A 19,445-nucleotide genomic window follows, 5' to 3' on the forward strand; every position below is an offset into this window, starting at 1 on the left:
CTTCCTGTCCTCACAATCACTGATTTCAGCCGCCTTGTGCTGTGTGCTCAGTTGGGCCACGTTCATGTTCCTTTTTGGAAGATAAGAAACAAGGGTAGTGGTGGGAATGAATGCAAACTTTGATGAGAAGAGCGCTCTGCCTCTTGTTGCGAGGGGTGCAGGGTGGAGTTCAAGCTTATTCTTCCGAACAGTGCCAACCGTGGTCATCTTCCTTTTCACATGTGACACTGTGCCCCCTCAGTCCAACTGTCAATTCAAGCACAGCCCGAATCCCCTGGTTCTTCTCTGATGCTCCATTCGGCAGCTTCCCTGTGTACACTTGCATATTCCATGCATAGCTGGACTTTGCATCACAGGCCACCCATATTTTGCTGCCAGTTTCTTTGATGTGTGTGTGTGTGTGTGTGTGTGTGTGTGTGTGTGTGTGTGTGTGTGTGTGTGTGTGTGTGTGTGGCCTTTGAACTTTTTTCTGGTGTTTAAATGCTTTTATAATTCAAGGGTCAAAAGTTACCCATAAGACAATCTTTGTACTCTAGTGGTGTACAACCCACATGGACACATAAACAAAAACAAAGTATCACTTTTTCTAATGATGGGGTCCCTTTAGGAAAAGTCTTAAAATTTCAAGTTGGAAAAAGATAGCTTAAGTTATTTTTTCTACAGCTAAACATGGTAGTGGGCCACTTTTGACCCGCAAGACAACACAAGGGCTAGAAACCGCTTTTAAAATTAGTTGGGTTTAGTATTTAGGTAAAACTTTTTGGCCAACAAACCTAATTTACAATGAGGGTTTAATAACTTTAGGTGCAACATTACAGCACCAAATCACAAGAAAAAGAAACCTGAACTCTTTACATAAAGCAACAAATGTTGTTCAATTACAACACTCATATTCACATTCAGTCCTATAACAAACAGCCCAGGTACACCTAGTTTAAATATATTTCTTTCAGACTCAGGCCGAACAATAAAAGCTTGTCTAAGTACACCAGCAGATTGCATAAAATCCTCATAGTTGCTGTACCATATCCTGAGCAGTTATTGGGTTACAGAGGAAAGGAACAACCTCCTTTAAAACAGGAAGAAACCTCCAGCAGAAGCAATCTGAGGATTAACAGCCATCTGCCTCAGCTTGCAGTAATTCAATCTTCAGTTCTAAGGAATGCATCACTTCTTAGCTCAGTTTTTAATCATGATTGTCTAAAACAATAAGGAGGAGCTCATTTTCTTTACAGTTCAATTAAACGACAGCTGCTGTCCAGTTCAGCTCTACCTGTATCGGAGTAAATGGTATGGTGCTGAGTCCAGGAAGAGCGGAGAACAGCTGGGATTCCGTCAGACCATTCAGGAAAGTCACACCTAGCGAGGGCAGGAGTGGTGCGAGCTCTTTTAGTCGGTTAGCACTGAGTGAGGATGGGATCCGAAGCTCTGGGTTGTTCAGTAAGAGATCTGAAACCTGGAAAAAGAAAATGGCTTTTTTCCCTCATTGTTTGTTGTCAGATACAACACCAAGCATATCACATATATACTACAAAACAATAGGAAAAGCAGAGAATTATCCGCTCCTACCAGCTGACTGGGAAGACTGAGTCCTTTGAGCATGCAGTTCATAATGCTCTCCTGGATGACCTGGAAGGCCTCAGTGTTATTGTAAGCAAGGAGGTCCACTGGATCTGCGAGGCATGAGAGATTTCCCAATCTGAAATTATAAACACTGTTTTAACACACACCTGGAAAACACCTTACAAAAAGAAAAAAAACAACATAAATATGCATCAAATTATCAACAAATACATAAGTAGAAGTCCATATTCTTATAACTTAATAGCAATCTCTTCAATTACAGCTATTCTCATTTTTTATCTATGTCACAGCATTTAAAAGATAGATGATCAAAAGTCTGTTGTTATATAGGGAAACAATCATCACTAACATGTTAATCAAATTTTAAATGTCTATGGAAAAAACGTTTTGAAAAATATTGAAATCCAAACCTGATGAAGTCCTTAGCTGTCAGGTTCCTGTAGCTCCCAATAAGTCTGTTGGCAATAAATTCCTGCTTTACAGAAGAGAGGATGTTTCTCTGCAACACATCCAGACCATCCAACAGCTGCAGATAAACATAAAGCACCGAAACATTGTAATTGTTAAGACTATAGAAACTAGTATACAGCTCCCTCCACATTGATTGGCACTCCTGGTGTAAAAAGCATTCAGAAATGTATCTCAATTGAAAAAAATAGGAAGATTTAACCTTGAATTTAAGTAAATTAATTAACTGTTTTGTACTAAATCCCTTGGTTTCTTAACAAATCTCTTAATGTGATAATTTGGTATACATATGTGGCACAGAGGCCCATTCATTTTACACTGTCTACAAAATGAGAAAGATAAGAGAGCATTTCATTAATACAAGGTAGTAAACTGTTCTCAGCAAGGTTTATCAATATGTACAGCCAGAGCATTATTTAATATTGAAGTGGAAGTGTGACAAAAAATTATCTTACCCACTCTCACAATGAGGAGAGTGGTGCAAAAATCTTAAAAGGTCAGTGTTTGTATGGGATTATGCTACTGCACTAAAGGGTGCATTCATTTTAAACATCCTTGTAAGGGATACCAGGAAATGTCAATGTGCTGTTGTTTAATCAATTCAATTATGCTGGAAGATGCAATTTTTCTAAGTGCACAATTATATGTGCAAAAGCAGAGAAACAAAGCAACAACATGAGACGGTACTTTTCAAACAATTATCCCCTGCTTTCCTCAGTTCATTTTATTCAGTGGTGTAAATGCAAAACACAGTCTCCTGACAGATTTCTTTGGTCTTTTTGTCACATTTGGATGCTTCAGATCATTAATAAGATTTTAGAATTAGACAAAGATAATATATAAATAATATAAAAAGCTGTTTTCTGTCATTTCAATTGTGATTTTTAGCTTTTAAGTGAGGAAAAAACTATCCAAACAAACTTGGCACTATGTGATTATATAATTGCCCCCCTTATAAATCATGAATTAACTGTGATTAATCCACATTTTTAGAAAGCTGAGATCAGTTTCATTAGGCACTAATAAAACAAATGTGGAAATTTCTGGAAGATGTAAACCAGGTGTCAGAGTTCAAAGGGAAGTTACCTGAGCAGCTGAGAGGTGTTGGAAACTATGGAAAGGCAAGTAGGCGATCAGGTTTCCTGTGTCCCTGATGAGGGATTGATGACCTCCAGTGATGCTGGAGGGAGACATAACTTTGTTGTACCACAAGCCGAATGCCTCTCGCTGGGCCAAACTCATTCTGTCCAAGTTTCTGTTAATGGTCTCCAGCCTAGGAGGAAAACAAAGGTATCAGAAATGTTGTTAAAGCTTGGGACATGTTTACTGTGGCCTTTTTAAAATTATCATTACCAAAACCTGAAATCAAGGCACAAACATCTTGTAATAAACAATTTAACAAGTTTAAGAGAAAATCTTTTAATTTATATTTTTGTTTTGCATCTGTTAAACATGCAGCACTTTGCTTTAATGCTTAGCTGTTTTGACACTTACATAAACTGTAATCTTAGCTGACTGCTGTTTGTCACATTTCCTGATTTCCCATTTTAGATTTAGGCTTGATTTCCAAAAGTCCAAACAAATATTCCTTCAAGTGAAAAAGTTAAACAAAAAAGGCAGCCTTTTCAAAGACTGAAATTTAGTCAGTTACTTTCTATACATAATGCATGTGGCTTGCATTTCGTGGCACAATGACACATCAGTTCTCACAGAAGGCTGAAACCAGAGATGTGCTCAGAGAGAAGTGCAATGTTTGTATGTAGGTAAGTGAGACTCCACGATTAAATGTAACTGGAAAAATCACCACTATTTGGGCAGAAAAGGCTTTTAATCTCAGTGGATGAACCAGTGCTGTGTCCACACATACTGAACCTAATGAATAGTAGCGAACCATTCTTTGATATACGTTTGGAGAAGCAGTCTGCATGCTTTGGCGCTGGATTTTAGACACTTGTGGCGAAGGAAGTGATTGGAACATCACAAATTAATGATTTAGAAATGTGAGAAAATACCTTTAAGGCATATAAGATTAATATTGATGGACAGAACTAAATTAATGGCGGAAATGAGCCACCAAAGTCCAGTAACAAGAAATACAATCTTTGAGTCACTAGTCCACTTAGAACTAAAATTATGCAAAAGCAAACCGATGATGCTGCATTTATGTTGTTTTTGTTGAATTAAACTGAAACTTTATTAAATCCAAATGGTTTCACGAGCAATGCACCCATTACAAATGACAGCTGACGTTATAACTTACACATTGACATTGTTCTGTTTGGACGGCAGTGCCTTAATATCAGCTGGACTGGCTGCAGCCAGCAGAGAGCCCAGCTCAAGCAGAAGTTTATCATCGGTTGCCTGGTAGGTCTTTAGTAGCACTGACACCATGACAGACCGGTACTCATCAGATAACTGGTAAAAAAGGAGCAAGTACAGTCAATGAAAATAAAAGGCAAACAGAAGTGGAGGACTAACAAAGTAGGCTGCAGGTACACAGTGACTGCTCAGTTGAAAGTTGAATCACCTGCAGGGTGTTCTCAAATCTGTTGTAGTACTGAAGGACCATTCTGACAGTGCTGATATGTGTTGCAGCCAGCACCGACCGCAGGCTGCTTAAAGGCAAATGGAAGTACTCCTACACGGCAGGGGGAGAAAGAACACAGAGAAAGGTCAAAATCAAACAGTGAAGGAACGATAAATCATACAGTAGCATCAGAGATCAGTAGAATCGTACAGATACTGGGGATGTGTCCAACCTTGATGAAACGCAGTTCATCGCCGGTCACGTCTCTTGCTGTCTGCAGCAGGCTGCTGAGTACTGTCTGCAGCCAGAACACACACGCACGCACACAGCTTTATAGCAATTATGACAGGTTTATCATTAACATATGCTACGGTGAAAATGTTTTAAACTATACTTAAGCTACTCTTTCCAGAGAACAAACTTTAATTTTTGTGATTTTGAGCACTATAAAATCTTCCACTCATACTGAAGGTTTTTCTAAGGTTTCTTTTGTTTTTTCCCTTTCATTTTCTGTTTATTTCCTTTTATGTGACCACTGTCCCTGTTACTTTGTTTCTTTAGGTACCTTCATACCAGCAGCTCGTAAAAAACTTGGTCCTTGCTTTTTTCAAGATGCATCTACAAAAAAGAAATAATAAAAAAGATATAATTGTTTAAGAGACATATTGTAGTTATTGTGCACCAACAAGGTATAAAGAAAAGGTGAAATGTTGCTTGAAACAAAATCTCAGTGAAGTTAACAGTCTTTACTGAAAACAATTTTGGCAAATGAAGAAAAGCACATTTTCCATTTCTTTCTGTCAAAAGCTGATTAAACAAATCTCAAAGAGAGAAAAATCTAGGACCCAAGTAGTGCACAATCCTTCAATGAATCCATCTGCTATTATAAATTTTTTGAAGATGCAGCTAACATTTCACACAAACTGTATCCTACCGACAAACAGCTTGCACCAAATTTTCCAAGAATTCCTTTTAAAATAAGTTTTGTGCTAATGTTTCTGCTTTGTGCCACAAGGCAGGTTTTACACCAAAATGCAGAACCCTTTCCTAATGAAAATTAAAAGGTCAGAGTTCAGTTGAAATGGTAAGATGCAGATCCTTGCAAAGATATCACTACCCATTAAAAGTTTCAAATTTTCACCTGCAGCAACCAAAAACCTCAGTGTATTTTATAGGGATTTTATGACATAAACCAGCACAATGTAGCACAAATGTGTGCCCTGTATTAGTATTCAACCCCCTGTCCTCTGATATCCCTAAATAAAATCCAACTGTGCAGTGCAACTGTCTTGAAAAGTAATCTAGTTGTAAATAGAGCCCAAGTGTAAATGCAACTTCTCTTTAAAGCCCCCTGACGTTTGTTAGATAACATTTATGAACAAACAGCATGATGACGATCAAGAAACACACCACACGACATTTATCAAAAATTTTCATTTCACAATATGCATGATTTGTGTGTTGATCTATCACATAATATCCAAATAAATTACCCTGACATTTGCTGTAATGTGACAAAATGTAGAAAAGTTTAAGGAGTTTGTATATTTTTTCTGGGCACCATGAAAGGACAGGACTCAATGTGAAAAGACAAAAAGATTCAAATAAAAAACTTCAGCAAAAGGTTTAAAAACTGCTTCTGAAAATCCCTTTAAATTATTACAAGTAAGATCGTCTCCTTGGCAGCAAAGTATAAAGCTATGATGACCCTGGAGGTTTGTACAATATTGAAAGTCATTGTTAAATTAGGTGTAACCTTGTAGAGATTACACCAAGCTGGACAGACTTATCAGATCAGTGTCAGTGACGGTAATGTAATCAGACACCAGCAACAAGCTGGAGGTCAAATGTTGTACATACGCAGTAATGAAAACTGATTTGATGCGTTTACATCAATAATAAACTAGAAGAGTTACACAGAAAATCACTCTGAATAAAAGGAAGGGAGCAGTTATTCTCATGTCTAATCTTTACTATGACTAATTGTTCTACAGGTTTCAGCACATTATTGCTGTCTTCAACCTAATAAAAGTACTTGACTCTCAACAAAATGTACAGAGCTTTCAAGCCTCATGCACTGAGTGTGAGACACATGAAATTTTCCTGACTTCACACACACACATGCCACATATGACATTCCTCACGCTGAAAAATAACACCAAGTAAGGATCACAATCGGATTGATACTAGCATGGTGAGATCAATACTTTAAATTCAGATTCTCTTCTATGCGTCCACCTAATTTCTTGATTTACGTCTGTGATGGAAATTCTTTTATTAAGTGTTCCAAAGTGTGTGACCTTTGGGTTACCTCACTCCTGTGAACATCTGTGTTAGGGAGTAAGCTGTAAAAGCCATTATCAGAAGTTTAATGGTTAAAACCCACAGTTAGGATGATGTGTTGGGAAGGACAGATGGGTTCCCAGATAACTTTGTCACCTCTGAACCCGAGAAGGGTCTGGGGTCATAAAACACAGACTCTTTGAAGTTGAGATAACACTGTCATGTTCTGGTATAAATACTGTGTGTAAATGTTGATCGGGGCTCTGTTTCACTGACTAACCTCAGTGTCAGGGTTTTCAATTGCTGAATGCCTTTGAATAAAACTTATCAAGACAAAGTCCGGATTTTCTCTTGTTATGAGTCAACTTCTACCCACTTTGATAAGAAAATTCCACAACACGTCGAACTTCAGTGGAGCATATCTTCTCTCTCTGTGCAAACAGCGCACCTCTCTCTGCTCTCTGCTCCTCCCCTCCCTGCTCTGCCGGCAGAGAGCACTAACAGCAGCCCGTGATGGCGGAGAGAAAGAGAAGCGCTTTGTGGACGTTATTTACTATAGCTGAGAAGGGCACTACCACATGATGTGTGCAGAAAAGTCATTTGCTACTGTGGGAACACTGCCAGTTTACAGAAACATATTAAAATAGTTCACACTCAAAAGAGCTCCAAGCTGCAAAAAAGGTTGAGGAAGGAGGGGAAGGGGGGAGATCCCCAGATCAGACCCTAGACAGAGACAGAGGTCTACGGCTTTTCAGGCAGAAATCAGGAATATTCAGGTAATCTCCAGCAGAAGGAAATGTTTTCAACAATGTAAATGGTGAACAGAAATACAATTTTAGCCAGTTAAAAAAAATGTAATTGTTTTTTGGAACTCAAACATATACAGTTATATAAAAATATATACCTCACACCTAAAATATGAATATGGCAAATATCTTAACGCTTTGTGTTAACTGTTGAAGGAAAAATAGTATTCCTACGTAGGCTATATGATGCAGATAACAGTTACAGACTTAATTATCAGTATCATTTTGTTATTTCACCTACAGGGGTTGGGCAATGAAACTGAAACACCTGGTTTTAGACCACAATAATTTATTAGTATGGTGTAGGGCCTCCTTTTGCGGCCAATACAGCATCAATTCGTCTTGGGAATGACATATACAAGTCCTGCACAGTGGTCAGAGGTATTTTCAGCCATTCTTCTTGCAGGATAGTGGCCAGGTCACTACGTGATACTGGTGGAGGAAAACGTTTCCTGACTCGCTCCTCCAAAACACCCCAAAGTGGCTCAATAATATTTAGATCTGGTGACTATGCATCCGTAACTCTCCCGGATGTGGGGAAAACAGTAAAGGTGGACTCATCAGAGAACAATACATGTTTCACATTGTCCACAGCCCAAGATTTGTGCTCCTTGCACCATTGAGACCAACGTTTGGCATTGGCATGCGTGACCAAAGGTTTGGCTATAGCAGCCCGGCCGTGTATATTGACCCTGTGGAGCTCCTGACGGACAGTTCTGGTGGAAACAGGAGAGTTGAGGTGCACATTTAATTCTGCCGTGATTTGGGCAGCCATGGTTTTATATTTTTTGGATACAATCCAGGTTAGCACCCGAACATCCCTTTCAGACAGCTTCCTCTTGCATCCACAGTTAATCCTGTTGGATGTGGTTCGTCCTTCTTGGTGGTATGCTGACATTACCCTGGATACCGTGGCTCTTGATACATCACAAAGACTTGCTGTCTTGGTCACAGATGCGCCAGCAAGACGTGCACCAACAATTTGTCCTCTTTTGAACTCTGGTATGTCACCCATAATGTTGTGTGCATTTCAATATTTTGAGCAAAACTGTGCTCTTACCCTGCTAATTGAACCTTCACACTCTGCTCTTACTGGTGCAATGTGCAATCAATGAAGACTGGCTACCAGGCTGGTCCAATTTAGCCATGAAACCTCCCACACTAAAATGGCAGGTGTTTCAGTTTCATTGTCCAACCCCTGTAAATAATACACAAAGATCCATATATTAAGTAATAACTTTAGTATGTTTATACTGATAGATGTAGTTAGTTAATAAAAACATGGTTATTTGCCTAAAATATTGGTCCTTTGTTTTATCAAAATGTGATCATACTGGATATTTGATCTTAGTGGTCAGAACTAAGAACTAAGAGTAGAGTACAGAACTATCTAGAGTATTAAAAGTATAATTTGAACACTGACAATTGAATGTCCCCTGAAATGCAAAAGGTTACATTTTGTAACTTAAAAATATTTCTGTTCTGAAAAAAAACAAAACATTTTCAACATTAATACGCTTGATTTCTGTTGGTAACCCTCACAAATAAGTTCCACATAGGTCCCACATTCCTGTAACAGCTATCAGAATCTGTGATGCTTTACATTTCCATAAAGTAATCGATTTTTGTTATACTGAAGCCATAATAATTTCAAAAGCTTCTGCATTTTGGGTCCAATGCATAAGTTTATTTATTTGGCTAAATGTGTCCTTAATTAGATTAGCCAGTTATCATTATTTGTATTTGTAGCAAAGTAGATGTAAAATTTGACATTTGTCTTAATAAAACAGTTGGAAGAACAGAGTGAGGTAGAGGAGCAGCTGCGGGAAAAACGTCTATAATCTGTAGTTCCTCCAACACCAGCAGTCATAATCTAACTCTGAGCTTTCAGTAAACTTGAGAGCTCTGAAAATGTACTACCTACCCCAAAGCACTGTAGTAACACCCTCCTTCTGTCCTGGTTGGTTTCTCTCTTTAAATAGTCGACTACAGACGTGAGGACACTTTGTCTTATGGTGTTCTCGACTTGCCAAATAGGTCCCACTGAGTCCTCCACAGCCAGCAGGATCACCACAGATGTAGCGACCACCCGATTCAGCACTTCAGTGACATGTGTAGTCAGCAATCCCTCCATCCTGGAGCTCAGGCTCTCCATCCAGCAACGCACCATCATCTGCAGGACCATGTTCTGACTGGGACAAGGCTGACAGCCTGGGATGAAGTATTGTGGGCAAATCAAGCTGAACTGCTTGATCAGAGTTTGTGATGCACAAACATTGGGGTCTGTAGTGGTGCTATTGTTGTTGTTGTTGTTGGTGGTGGTGGTGGTGGTGGTGGTGGTGGTGTAGTTAGTAAAGGTTATACACATCCTGCTCACCCAAGCTGACGATGGCTCCCGGGACAGAATCAAGAGGAGGCCAGCGTTAGGGCAGATAGATGAGACGAAATTGACTTGGTCCTTCTCCCAGCACTGAGCCAGGAGCGTTGCATTTGGAAGAAATTTGACCCAGCTGGAGTACAGACACTGCTCAGCGACCTTGAATTCATTTAGGATGGTCTGTCCTCCGCCTCCAACAGGAGGGATCACGGAGCTCGAATGATTGGCACAGTACTGTACCAGCCAGGCGTTGTCCTGATTGGCAAGCAGGTTATGGAGGACGATATCATTAGCACAGACTTTGGAGGTGAAGTTCTGTGAGTCAACCTCAGCACACAGAGCAAGCTCAGTCATGTCCACGATCATTGGAAGGGTCCAGTCAGCATACCTGCACAGCTAAATCACAAACATCATATTACAAAGCCTGTAAAGCATAACGAAACAAGCATCTTGAGTTTCTTTTTTCTTTATTGAGTGCTTCTTTTAATATTATACTAAAGTCTTTAGTTTATTTGGTGCATTTACAGTCATTTCAGTGGTAAAAGTACCCCAGTCCAGTGATCTATCAACACAAGTGATATGTTATATCTGCTCTGGTTAAAATCGTTTTTTTTTAATGGTAAAAACAAATTTCACTTGACACAATAAAACTAGCTCATTTAATGTCAGTTCATTTAACATACAGTTTGTAGTATATTTTTTAAAATTCAGAGTAAAAGCTCCTATTTATCTCACAGGGCCATTTAAAATGCTAAGCCCTTATCAAAATACTATAATCGGTAAAGATACACCAAGCAATTAGAAAATGATTGTAATCAGCTAATTTTTCCACCACAATCTGAAGAATCGGATTTTTCTTCTATTCATACAACACATCCAAAACAGCAGGTCCCTTGATGTTCTTTGTTCTCAGCTTAATACAATCAGATAAAGATGAGGGACAGATACATTGATGAATAAATTGTAATTTCTTCACTTTCTGTTGGATTCAAAACTTCAACCCCTTACAAGGAACCTACCCCCCATTTCTATCTGTTATGACCGATGTTCATTCCATTTCATTGATAATTTACAAAATTGAATTTGTATTTTTGGATTGGATTGAACGGGTCTGGTCTGGACTGAATGTGTTTTAGTGCTGGGAAGGAAGTGGTACTGGCTATAATCAGAATCTGCAGGTTAACCCATTGAGGAAACTGGAACTTGGGTTTGACCAGTAAAAACTAGCTTGTCAGAGTCGGGAGCAATCAAAAAGTATTCCCTTGATTTTAAAACAACTCTATTCTCAAAAATTCATACTGGTTCACTAAAACAAAAGTTTAAAAAAGGTTTGTTCTGTTGTCACTTTTGCATTTACTTACATTTATTTTTATCTACATTGTGTCAGGCAGCTTTTTAAAACAAATACTATTTTGTTCACTTCTACACTGCTTTATTTTTCTTTCAAATAATCACTCTGCCTGAATATGTCTGATTTGTAAAATGTATTTCACATTAAACACTATTGATAATGGACTGTGGACCAACATGATCTTTATTGTCAATAACTGCAGTTTTCAATAATAACTTTCTAATACAAAAGGGTTGTGCATTGATAGGTCATAAAATACGCCGCTAAAAAAAATGATAAAGGAACACTTTGAAAACACTGCAGCGGGATTTTATAAAAATCATGATTTTCTTTGCCAGACAACTAACATGATTTTATAAAAAAAAAAAATCATCTTGGATATCCATACTGATATGGAATGGGTAATGTGTTAAGATGGGTAAAGAAGCCACATTATATGATGAAAATGAAAGTTATCAACCCACAGAGAGGGCTCCATATAAAGTAAAATAATTTTAAACTGAAAAACCGATGTAGGAGGCTAGTCCAACTTGCCGCAATGTCATTGCAGCAACTCAAAATGGTCTTTAGTAGCTTTAATGGCCCCCACATGCTTGTATGCATGCCTGACAACGGATGGTGTCCTGGAGTATCGACTCTTAGATTTAGGTCAGGGGAGTATGGAGGCCAGTCAGTAGTATCAATTTCATTATCTTCAAGGAACTGCCTGCATACTCTTGCCACATCATGCATCAGGAGGAACCCAGGACCCACTGCACCAGCAAAGTGTCAAACAATGGTTCTAATTTTATCCCGATACCTAATGGCAATCAGGGTGTCATCCAGTACAGGTCTGTGCATCCCTCCATGAATATGCCTACCCAGATCAACCGGGCACCAAACCGATCATGCTAAACAATTCAACGCAGCTTCTCCAGACCTTTTCACATCTGAGCACAGAGAGAACCTGATCTCATCTGTCAAAAAGAACAGGGTGTCAGTGCTGAACCTGCCAATTCTGATGTTCACAGTCAAGCTCCGTGGTGATTGAACACAGGGCCTACTAGAGGAAGACGGGCCCTGAGGCCACCCTCATGAAGTCTGTTTCATTTTCCACTGATATTCATGTCAGTGGCCCGCTGGAGGTCACTTTGTAGGACTCTGGCAGTATTAATCCTGTTCCTCCCTGCACAAAGTAGCAAATACAGATCCTGCTGAGGGGTTGAGGATCTCAAACAGTCCTGTCCAGCTCTCCTAGAGTAACTATCTGTCTCCTGGAATCTCCATGCTCTTGAAACTGGGCTGGGAGACACAGCAAACCTTCGGGCAAAAGCACTTATTGATGTGCCATCCTGGTGGAGTTGGACTGTCTGTGCAACCTCTGTAGGGTGCAGGTATTGCCTCATGCTACCAGTAGTGACACTGACCCTGGTCAGATGCATAACTACTGAAGTCAGTCAGAGAAAATGAGGAGGGAGAAATTGTCCGTTGCCTCCACCTGCAAAACAATTCCTGTTTTTGGGGTCCTCTCATTGGTGTACCAATTAAGACCAAAACAGCGGACCCTGATTAACAATCCCCTCTACTACTGAATTGACCATATCAATATTCCAGAAGTTTAACTGGCTCAATATAATAATCTGATTAAAAAATGTTAATTTTTTGTATAATTTATTGCTAATTTATATAAGGTTCTAGAGTTTAGAGCTGTTATTTTAGAAAGCAGAAATAGTTTTTGAGATTGGCCCTCCTACGATCAGATGTAGGCCTAGGATAATTTATCTCTGTTTCTATAAGGTGAGTTCCTTCAGACAGCTATATACCACTGGTAGGAAACCAACTGCTCATCACAACCCCACAGCAAGTTTTCATCTTCCCATTTAGGAGTAAAACATAACTTTATACACCCTTAACTGTATTGCACATCTTTACACCCTTGAAGCAAATTATGATTTTCTCGCAACTGTTATTTTTTTTCTAACCACTTAAACAGTGTCATGCTTGTAAGGTACCTACCTGTGGTGTCACAGGTATTTGCTCCATGTCAGTGCAGACTGATGTGAGCCATTTGTTCTGAGGGTTTTCCAACAGTTTTTCAAACACAGCTGCCTTGCAGCACACATTCTTCTGAAAGGCAGCCTGATCGGTCTGCCAGCAGAGGCCGACGACTGAATCGTCCACCTGCCTCTCCCCCCATGTCTGGTAGTCGCACCATCCTGCCAGGTCGAAGGACTGCGTTGGCCCGGGAGGTAAAAGAAACAGAGAGGCTTGGCAGTGGGCCTCGAGCCATGCATTGTTCTTATTTTGCAGAAGGTTGTTTAGAAACGTTTGGTTTGCACAAACCTCTCTTGTGAATCTGCTCTGATCAATGAGGATGCACTTTGATAAAATATCTGTAGTAATCTGCATCACATCATGCCACTCCATGTACTGACAAGAATCCAGTTGTAAACCAGGGTCAGGGAATGGTGGTGGAGGAGGTGAGTTTGTGCAGTTGGGCATCAGCTTCCAGTTGTCAGGGTTGGAGATCAGAAGCATCAAGAATCCAGTGTGCATGCAGATGAGATTGGTCAATCTTGGAGCATCAAGGCTAATGCAGAACTGCAGCAGGGCAGAGTCCACTTGAAGAGCAGGCTGGTCGATCCACTGCTCGTACACACAGAACTGACTCACCATGTACGCAGCATCAGCTGAGGAGTTGGCACAGAATGCGTACAGCCAGATGTATATCTGATCTGAGAGCAGCTTCTTCATCACCGAAGCATTGTTACAGACCTGCCTCACAAACTCCATACGCTCATTATTACTGCAGAAAGACACAAGAGCAGCATCTGGAGTGCTGATCACCCAGCTGCTGTAGTTGCAGCCAAGCTGTCGGAGACGTAGAGCGGATGCAGAGACTGGCTTAGAATTGTTCAGAGGGCTGGAGATAGCAGAAGGCTGGATGTCACCATCAACACAGTCAGACAACTTGGTGGCCAGTGGAGACATCAGCGCCTGAAAAATATAACACATGTTGCTCCACACATGCTCCATCTGGCTGCTGCTTAGTGAGCTCAGAGCCTGGCAAAAGGTTAACAAAGGCAGAGAAGACTCATCTCCTAAACCCATGAGGATGTCAGCACACATCGTGTCATTGAGAGCGGCCAGGTTGCGATGATCACACGAGATCTTGTAGCTGACATAGGTGTGATTGTTTGACTGTGATGAGCTGCCCTGGAAGAGCACGCTGGAGGGACTCTGGCATTCTGGTCCTGAATAAGAGTACATTGACTGGTCTGAGGGCAGGAAGGTTTCTAGGAGGATGTCAACGAGTGGAACGCCAAGAGACCAACTCACGTTGTGCTTCAGTCCCCTGAAAAAACACCAATTTATTATTAATTTTGCTGCTTGAAGGTACAGACTTTTTTTGCAGCAGCAGCACTAGTGGCTTTATTTGCATTATTTTTTCAAAAGTAGGCAGGCAGGAAGTGGAGCTATGTAGACAGGTATGTAGAGGACTGAAGCCTCCAAAAATGGGTAGCGCCCGAAGGTACAGATTTAATGAAAGCTGCACCAAGTGTAGTGTTGTACTGCTTAAAGCTTGGCTAAGCTGATTCAAAAGGGTATCAGAAAAGACAATTTTCCTGTTGTTATTTTGATGTACACTGCTGGAAAAAAGTACCTAATTCTTTCACCTTTAAGGATACAAAGGCTTGTCACTGGGGCGATACCCTCAAAGGTACTGCTATTGTAATACTTGAGAACATGAATGTACCTTTCCGGCCATCACAAAGTACAAATATGTACCTTCGTTATTAGCCCTAAGGCGATCCATAAGTCCAGAATGTACCTCAGGGGGCAGAAATGTACTCCTATTTTTCACAGTGTAAGAATTCAATGATTTGAGGCTTTCAGTCAATGTTTTTATATATTTTTACTTCATTGTATTAGACAAGGGCAGTCCTTTTGAGAATTACCAAGACAAGGTAATTAATTCATTACTAACCTAGTAATTTTGTGATTTAATTTTGTGATTTCGAGACACTACAAATAAGCCCAAAATTATTCATACCCTGAGCAGATTCAGATTTAAAATCATTTTCATTCAACCAGGATTTCTGTCTGATAGGAAATGAGACAAACAGATCCCAAAATATAGTTGAAAATTGTAAAGGGGTGTATCACTCTTAAAAGACTGAATTTCTCTGTTATTTACATTTCATAAAAAATGGCATATGGAAAAAAAACCTTCTGAAAATGGAAAATAAATGGAAAAATCTTTATTGAAATTACACCAGTTATTTTTTTTATATTTGCTGATCAATTTTTATTTTTATTTTTTTTTCATTTTTCTATTATTAATTTGACAATTGTTCTTTGATGATGAGCTCTAAGTCCTCGAAGTTGCAAGGCCTTATGCCATCACCCAAACTTTTAGCTCCTTCCACAGTTTCTGTCAGACTCGAGCCAGAACTCTGACCGGGCCACTCGAAAAACCTTAATATTACTTCCAGTCAGAAGAAACATGTTGGTAAAAATAAAATATTATTTAAACCTAAAACTTCCAGGGCTATGAATAATTTTGGCCTTAACTGTAAATTTATGATTGAGGGGAGTTGTCTTTTCTTACGTCACACAGACAGCAATTGCTTTTTTAACTACACAAAAAATTGACTTTGCAGCCACTAAATCTTACACAGGATTTGGTTTTTTTAGTGTACATGATTCAGTTAGCAAAGAGGAGGCACATTGAAAACAGGCACCAGAAAGCATAACTTTTGGCATCATGGGTGGGGCAATAGTTTTATCATGTATCTGATAGTGAAACGAGACACAGAAGACAATCCAAAATCAGGTCACTGTGATATCTGTACGCCCCTCATGCCAAGCAGTTGAAGACTACAACCCTCTGGTCTAATGCATACCCACTATACACCCTGTCCTGTTGGTTCTGTCTAATCTGTCTGTGAGCTTTCCTGGTGACCTTTGCTCACTGTTTTCACTGTCAGATGCTATTGCAGCTGTGTGATGCTAGAATGCTTGCCTTGTATTGCCACCACTACTGAATCGTTTTGGTCAGTAAGTGTGCATTGGAAATATGTTATATAGAATATTCTTTGCGTATTCAGTGTTGTGGTGTCTGTAAAGAATAAAGTATTATTATTGTGTGGTTTTTGCTTTACAAAGCAAAGCAAGAGCTAGAAGCAGGTTCTTTGAGTGTTTTTACATACTGGTCCACTTTGAGCTCACTTAGGAAAAATGTTGGGCTGGTCACAAACAAAAATCTCTGCTTAACATTTTTGGCAGTCATCTGGCCATCCTAAACATAATACACCTTCACATCTCACCTGAAGAAACAGGAACAACACAGGTAAAAATGATGTCCAAGTATCAACTGCAGATGCCATGTTATATCGAGATGAGCGACAAATCATGAGGGGTTGACAGGTTTTGTTGCAGCCGGTGTCGCAAACTTCCTACTGTCTTTGGAATAATGTGGTTATTCTCAGTCTTACAGTCTTTTTGCACTCGCTATATGACGGAAAGGTTGTACCCTAATCATGATTGTTATTTCTTTCACAGTCTGTAGATCTAGATTTGGTGACTGAAAACATAGAGGGAATCCCAGTAACAAAGAAAGCCTGTTTTGAGCATCTTTAATAATCAAAAACAGGAATTCAAAATCATTAGTTTTTGTTGGATGGCCTTATATATTTGAATTTGCAACTAAACAGGACCGCTTTAAAAAACAATCTTGTTTTTTCAGGTACTATTTTGTTAGCAGAGGTGAAAAGCTAATGACTCACCACATAATAAGCTGCTTGAGATCTCCTGCAAAAAACAAGAACATAAATGAATGCAGATACAGAAAAGCCTCCATATTCTAATCATATAAAGTCATATTTTACCTTGCATGCAGGTGTCTTGTTCAGCCAGGGATGGGACCTGGATTCCAAACTCTAAAGCTATTCTGACATAGTCCATTGGTATCTGAACCAGCATTACTATGAAGCGCAACACATTTGCTGAGACTGAATCCAGAAGACTACGCAGAACATTTGTCAAATCTTCAGACAGACTCAGGTTTGACAGCATATTAATGAACATCTGCTGAAAACCATTAAACGCTGCCGTCACCATGCTCTCAATCTTCAGGTAGGTCCCAAAGAAGCTGCTCGCCTCTTCGTCAGTGGTCATTGGAGTGCATGTCTGAGATTTGATTGAGGAGAAAAACATCAGCAGCGGCTGCCCCATCTCCAGAGACACCGTCTTTGCTAGCTCTGCCTCTAGTCCACAGTCCTGCCTCTCTAAGAGAAGGCAAACGAGTATTTTGGGCAGGTCATCAAAGAATCCCTCTCTCATCAGTGGCTGAAAAAGGCTGTGGAGGTTGCTCAGGATGCTAAAATACATATTCAGGTTGAGGGGCTCCTCTGTGGGAGGGACAGCAAAACCGCGCATGTTCCCAGCAGAGAGGGAGTGGATTTTATCAATAACATTTTGAATGTCCTCCTGTAAGTTGCTGTCCTCAGAGGGGATCCCATTGCTTTGTGTTGCAACTAATCTGGGTTCTGAACACACCAGTTTGACCTCACTTATGATCCCTGTTTAAATAAATAACAAATGAGTTCCTCAGAAACATGATATAACAAAATGTATACACAAAAATAGTTTCAAAGTCTATTTGAGCTAAGAATGGTGTGAAATAATGTCCAAAACTCAGCACTGTGCAAACGTTTTAAACGGCTTATATTTTTCTATATTTTTTTAATTGCAACTTCATAGTTTTATTGCAATAAGGTGCTTATACTGAGTGGTAATACATATTAGAAAAAAAATATATTTTATTAAAAGGATATTCAGTCACAATAACATTAAAAGGCAATAACTGCAGTCAATGAGCAAAGTTGGATGACTTTTATCCAGCATTTTACAACAGCTATTTTTACATACTCTTTGGTATTGTTTTTATTCCATTTTTATTTTTCACATATATGTCCTGTAAACTGGTGTTGTGAGCAGTTGTCTGTCTTAGCCTATAGGGCACTCTTGAATAAGAGATTCCAAATATAATTATTTGGGTACATTTTTCAAACATAATATTGAAAAAATACAGTTTTTTATATTTCCAAAATTTTTGTACAAATCACCTGATTAGGTGTTTAAGAGTTAGGGGAGAGAGAGACTGGATAAAAAATGACATCTTTGCTTTTGTTTCTGAATATCATTTGAATATTTATCAGAATACATTAATGGTCATGCACAATAAAATGTGTTTTTCACATTGCTGCAATTTTTACCTAAAGACCCCTCTCTATAGTGTGTTTAAAACAAACTTTACCCTCCAAATTTCCCTTATATTGTCAGAAACCCAATAAAAAATGGTAATATGGACTTTGACTAATTTTGTTTTCTATTTACAAACATAAAAATTTAAGTATTTAGTTTTACAGTTTCTTCACATGCCCCTGATATTGGAAAACCAAATAGCTAGGAATCAAGAGTTTTGCACAGCACTGTGTATGGAAATACTCTCTTTATTCTCACTAAATATTTTTTTCGAGTGAAAAAAGGAATAATTGTTTCAAATAGCCAACTTACCAAATAAGATGCAAACCATATGAATAGTTGGTGAAGACCACATTTTAACCGTCCTCAGATTAAAGCCGGCAATAAACTCCAGCTGAATAAAATAATAAATTAAAAAAATACTAGTTATCCTGTTATTACAGAGAAAACATTCAGCTGAGGCAAACGTAGACAAAGAAAAGGTTTCATATTGAATGAGCCTTTAAATTTAGGCTTCACAGAAACATGCATTCAGCTCTCCTGAGTGTTTGATGCCCATCTATCAGACGATCCCTACTATGTGGCTGTGTGCTCTGAGAAACAGCAGATTCCTCACCTCCGGCTCCACCTGATCTGATTGGGGCGTAATTGAGGAGACATGTAACGGGTAAAAGGAGGTGCGAAATGAGGGCTGCGAAACACAGGAGGGATTTTGACAACAAGCACATCAGTCGATGTTGCATAATTAACAGTGTGTGTTGATTAGGTCCATCTGAAACTCGACTCCTAGAGTAGTCAGAA

The 19,445-nt window shown here is 39.3% G+C and overlaps 1 protein-coding gene across 1 annotated transcript in view; it reads right to left on the bottom strand.

The window, feature by feature from the left end:
- strc1 (stereocilin 1) overlaps positions 1-19,445 on the bottom strand; it is a 32,828-nt gene that overhangs the window by 12,640 nt on the left and 743 nt on the right. Inside the window, exons 2-12 of the mRNA XM_047363429.1 lie at positions 17,267-17,959; positions 17,165-17,189; positions 13,392-14,730; positions 9,593-10,441; positions 4,812-4,877; positions 4,580-4,690; positions 4,313-4,467; positions 3,139-3,325; positions 1,995-2,110; positions 1,570-1,699; positions 1,274-1,456 (exon numbers count right to left, since the gene is read on the bottom strand). Coding sequence (XP_047219385.1) covers positions 1,274-1,456; positions 1,570-1,699; positions 1,995-2,110; positions 3,139-3,325; positions 4,313-4,467; positions 4,580-4,690; positions 4,812-4,877; positions 9,593-10,441; positions 13,392-14,730; positions 17,165-17,189; positions 17,267-17,959 — 3,854 coding nt within the window. The remainder of the gene's footprint in view (positions 1-1,273; positions 1,457-1,569; positions 1,700-1,994; positions 2,111-3,138; positions 3,326-4,312; positions 4,468-4,579; positions 4,691-4,811; positions 4,878-9,592; positions 10,442-13,391; positions 14,731-17,164; positions 17,190-17,266; positions 17,960-19,445) is intronic.

This window comes from Girardinichthys multiradiatus, chromosome 4, assembly GCF_021462225.1.
Source record: "Girardinichthys multiradiatus isolate DD_20200921_A chromosome 4, DD_fGirMul_XY1, whole genome shotgun sequence".
NCBI lineage: Eukaryota > Metazoa > Chordata > Actinopteri > Cyprinodontiformes > Goodeidae > Girardinichthys > Girardinichthys multiradiatus.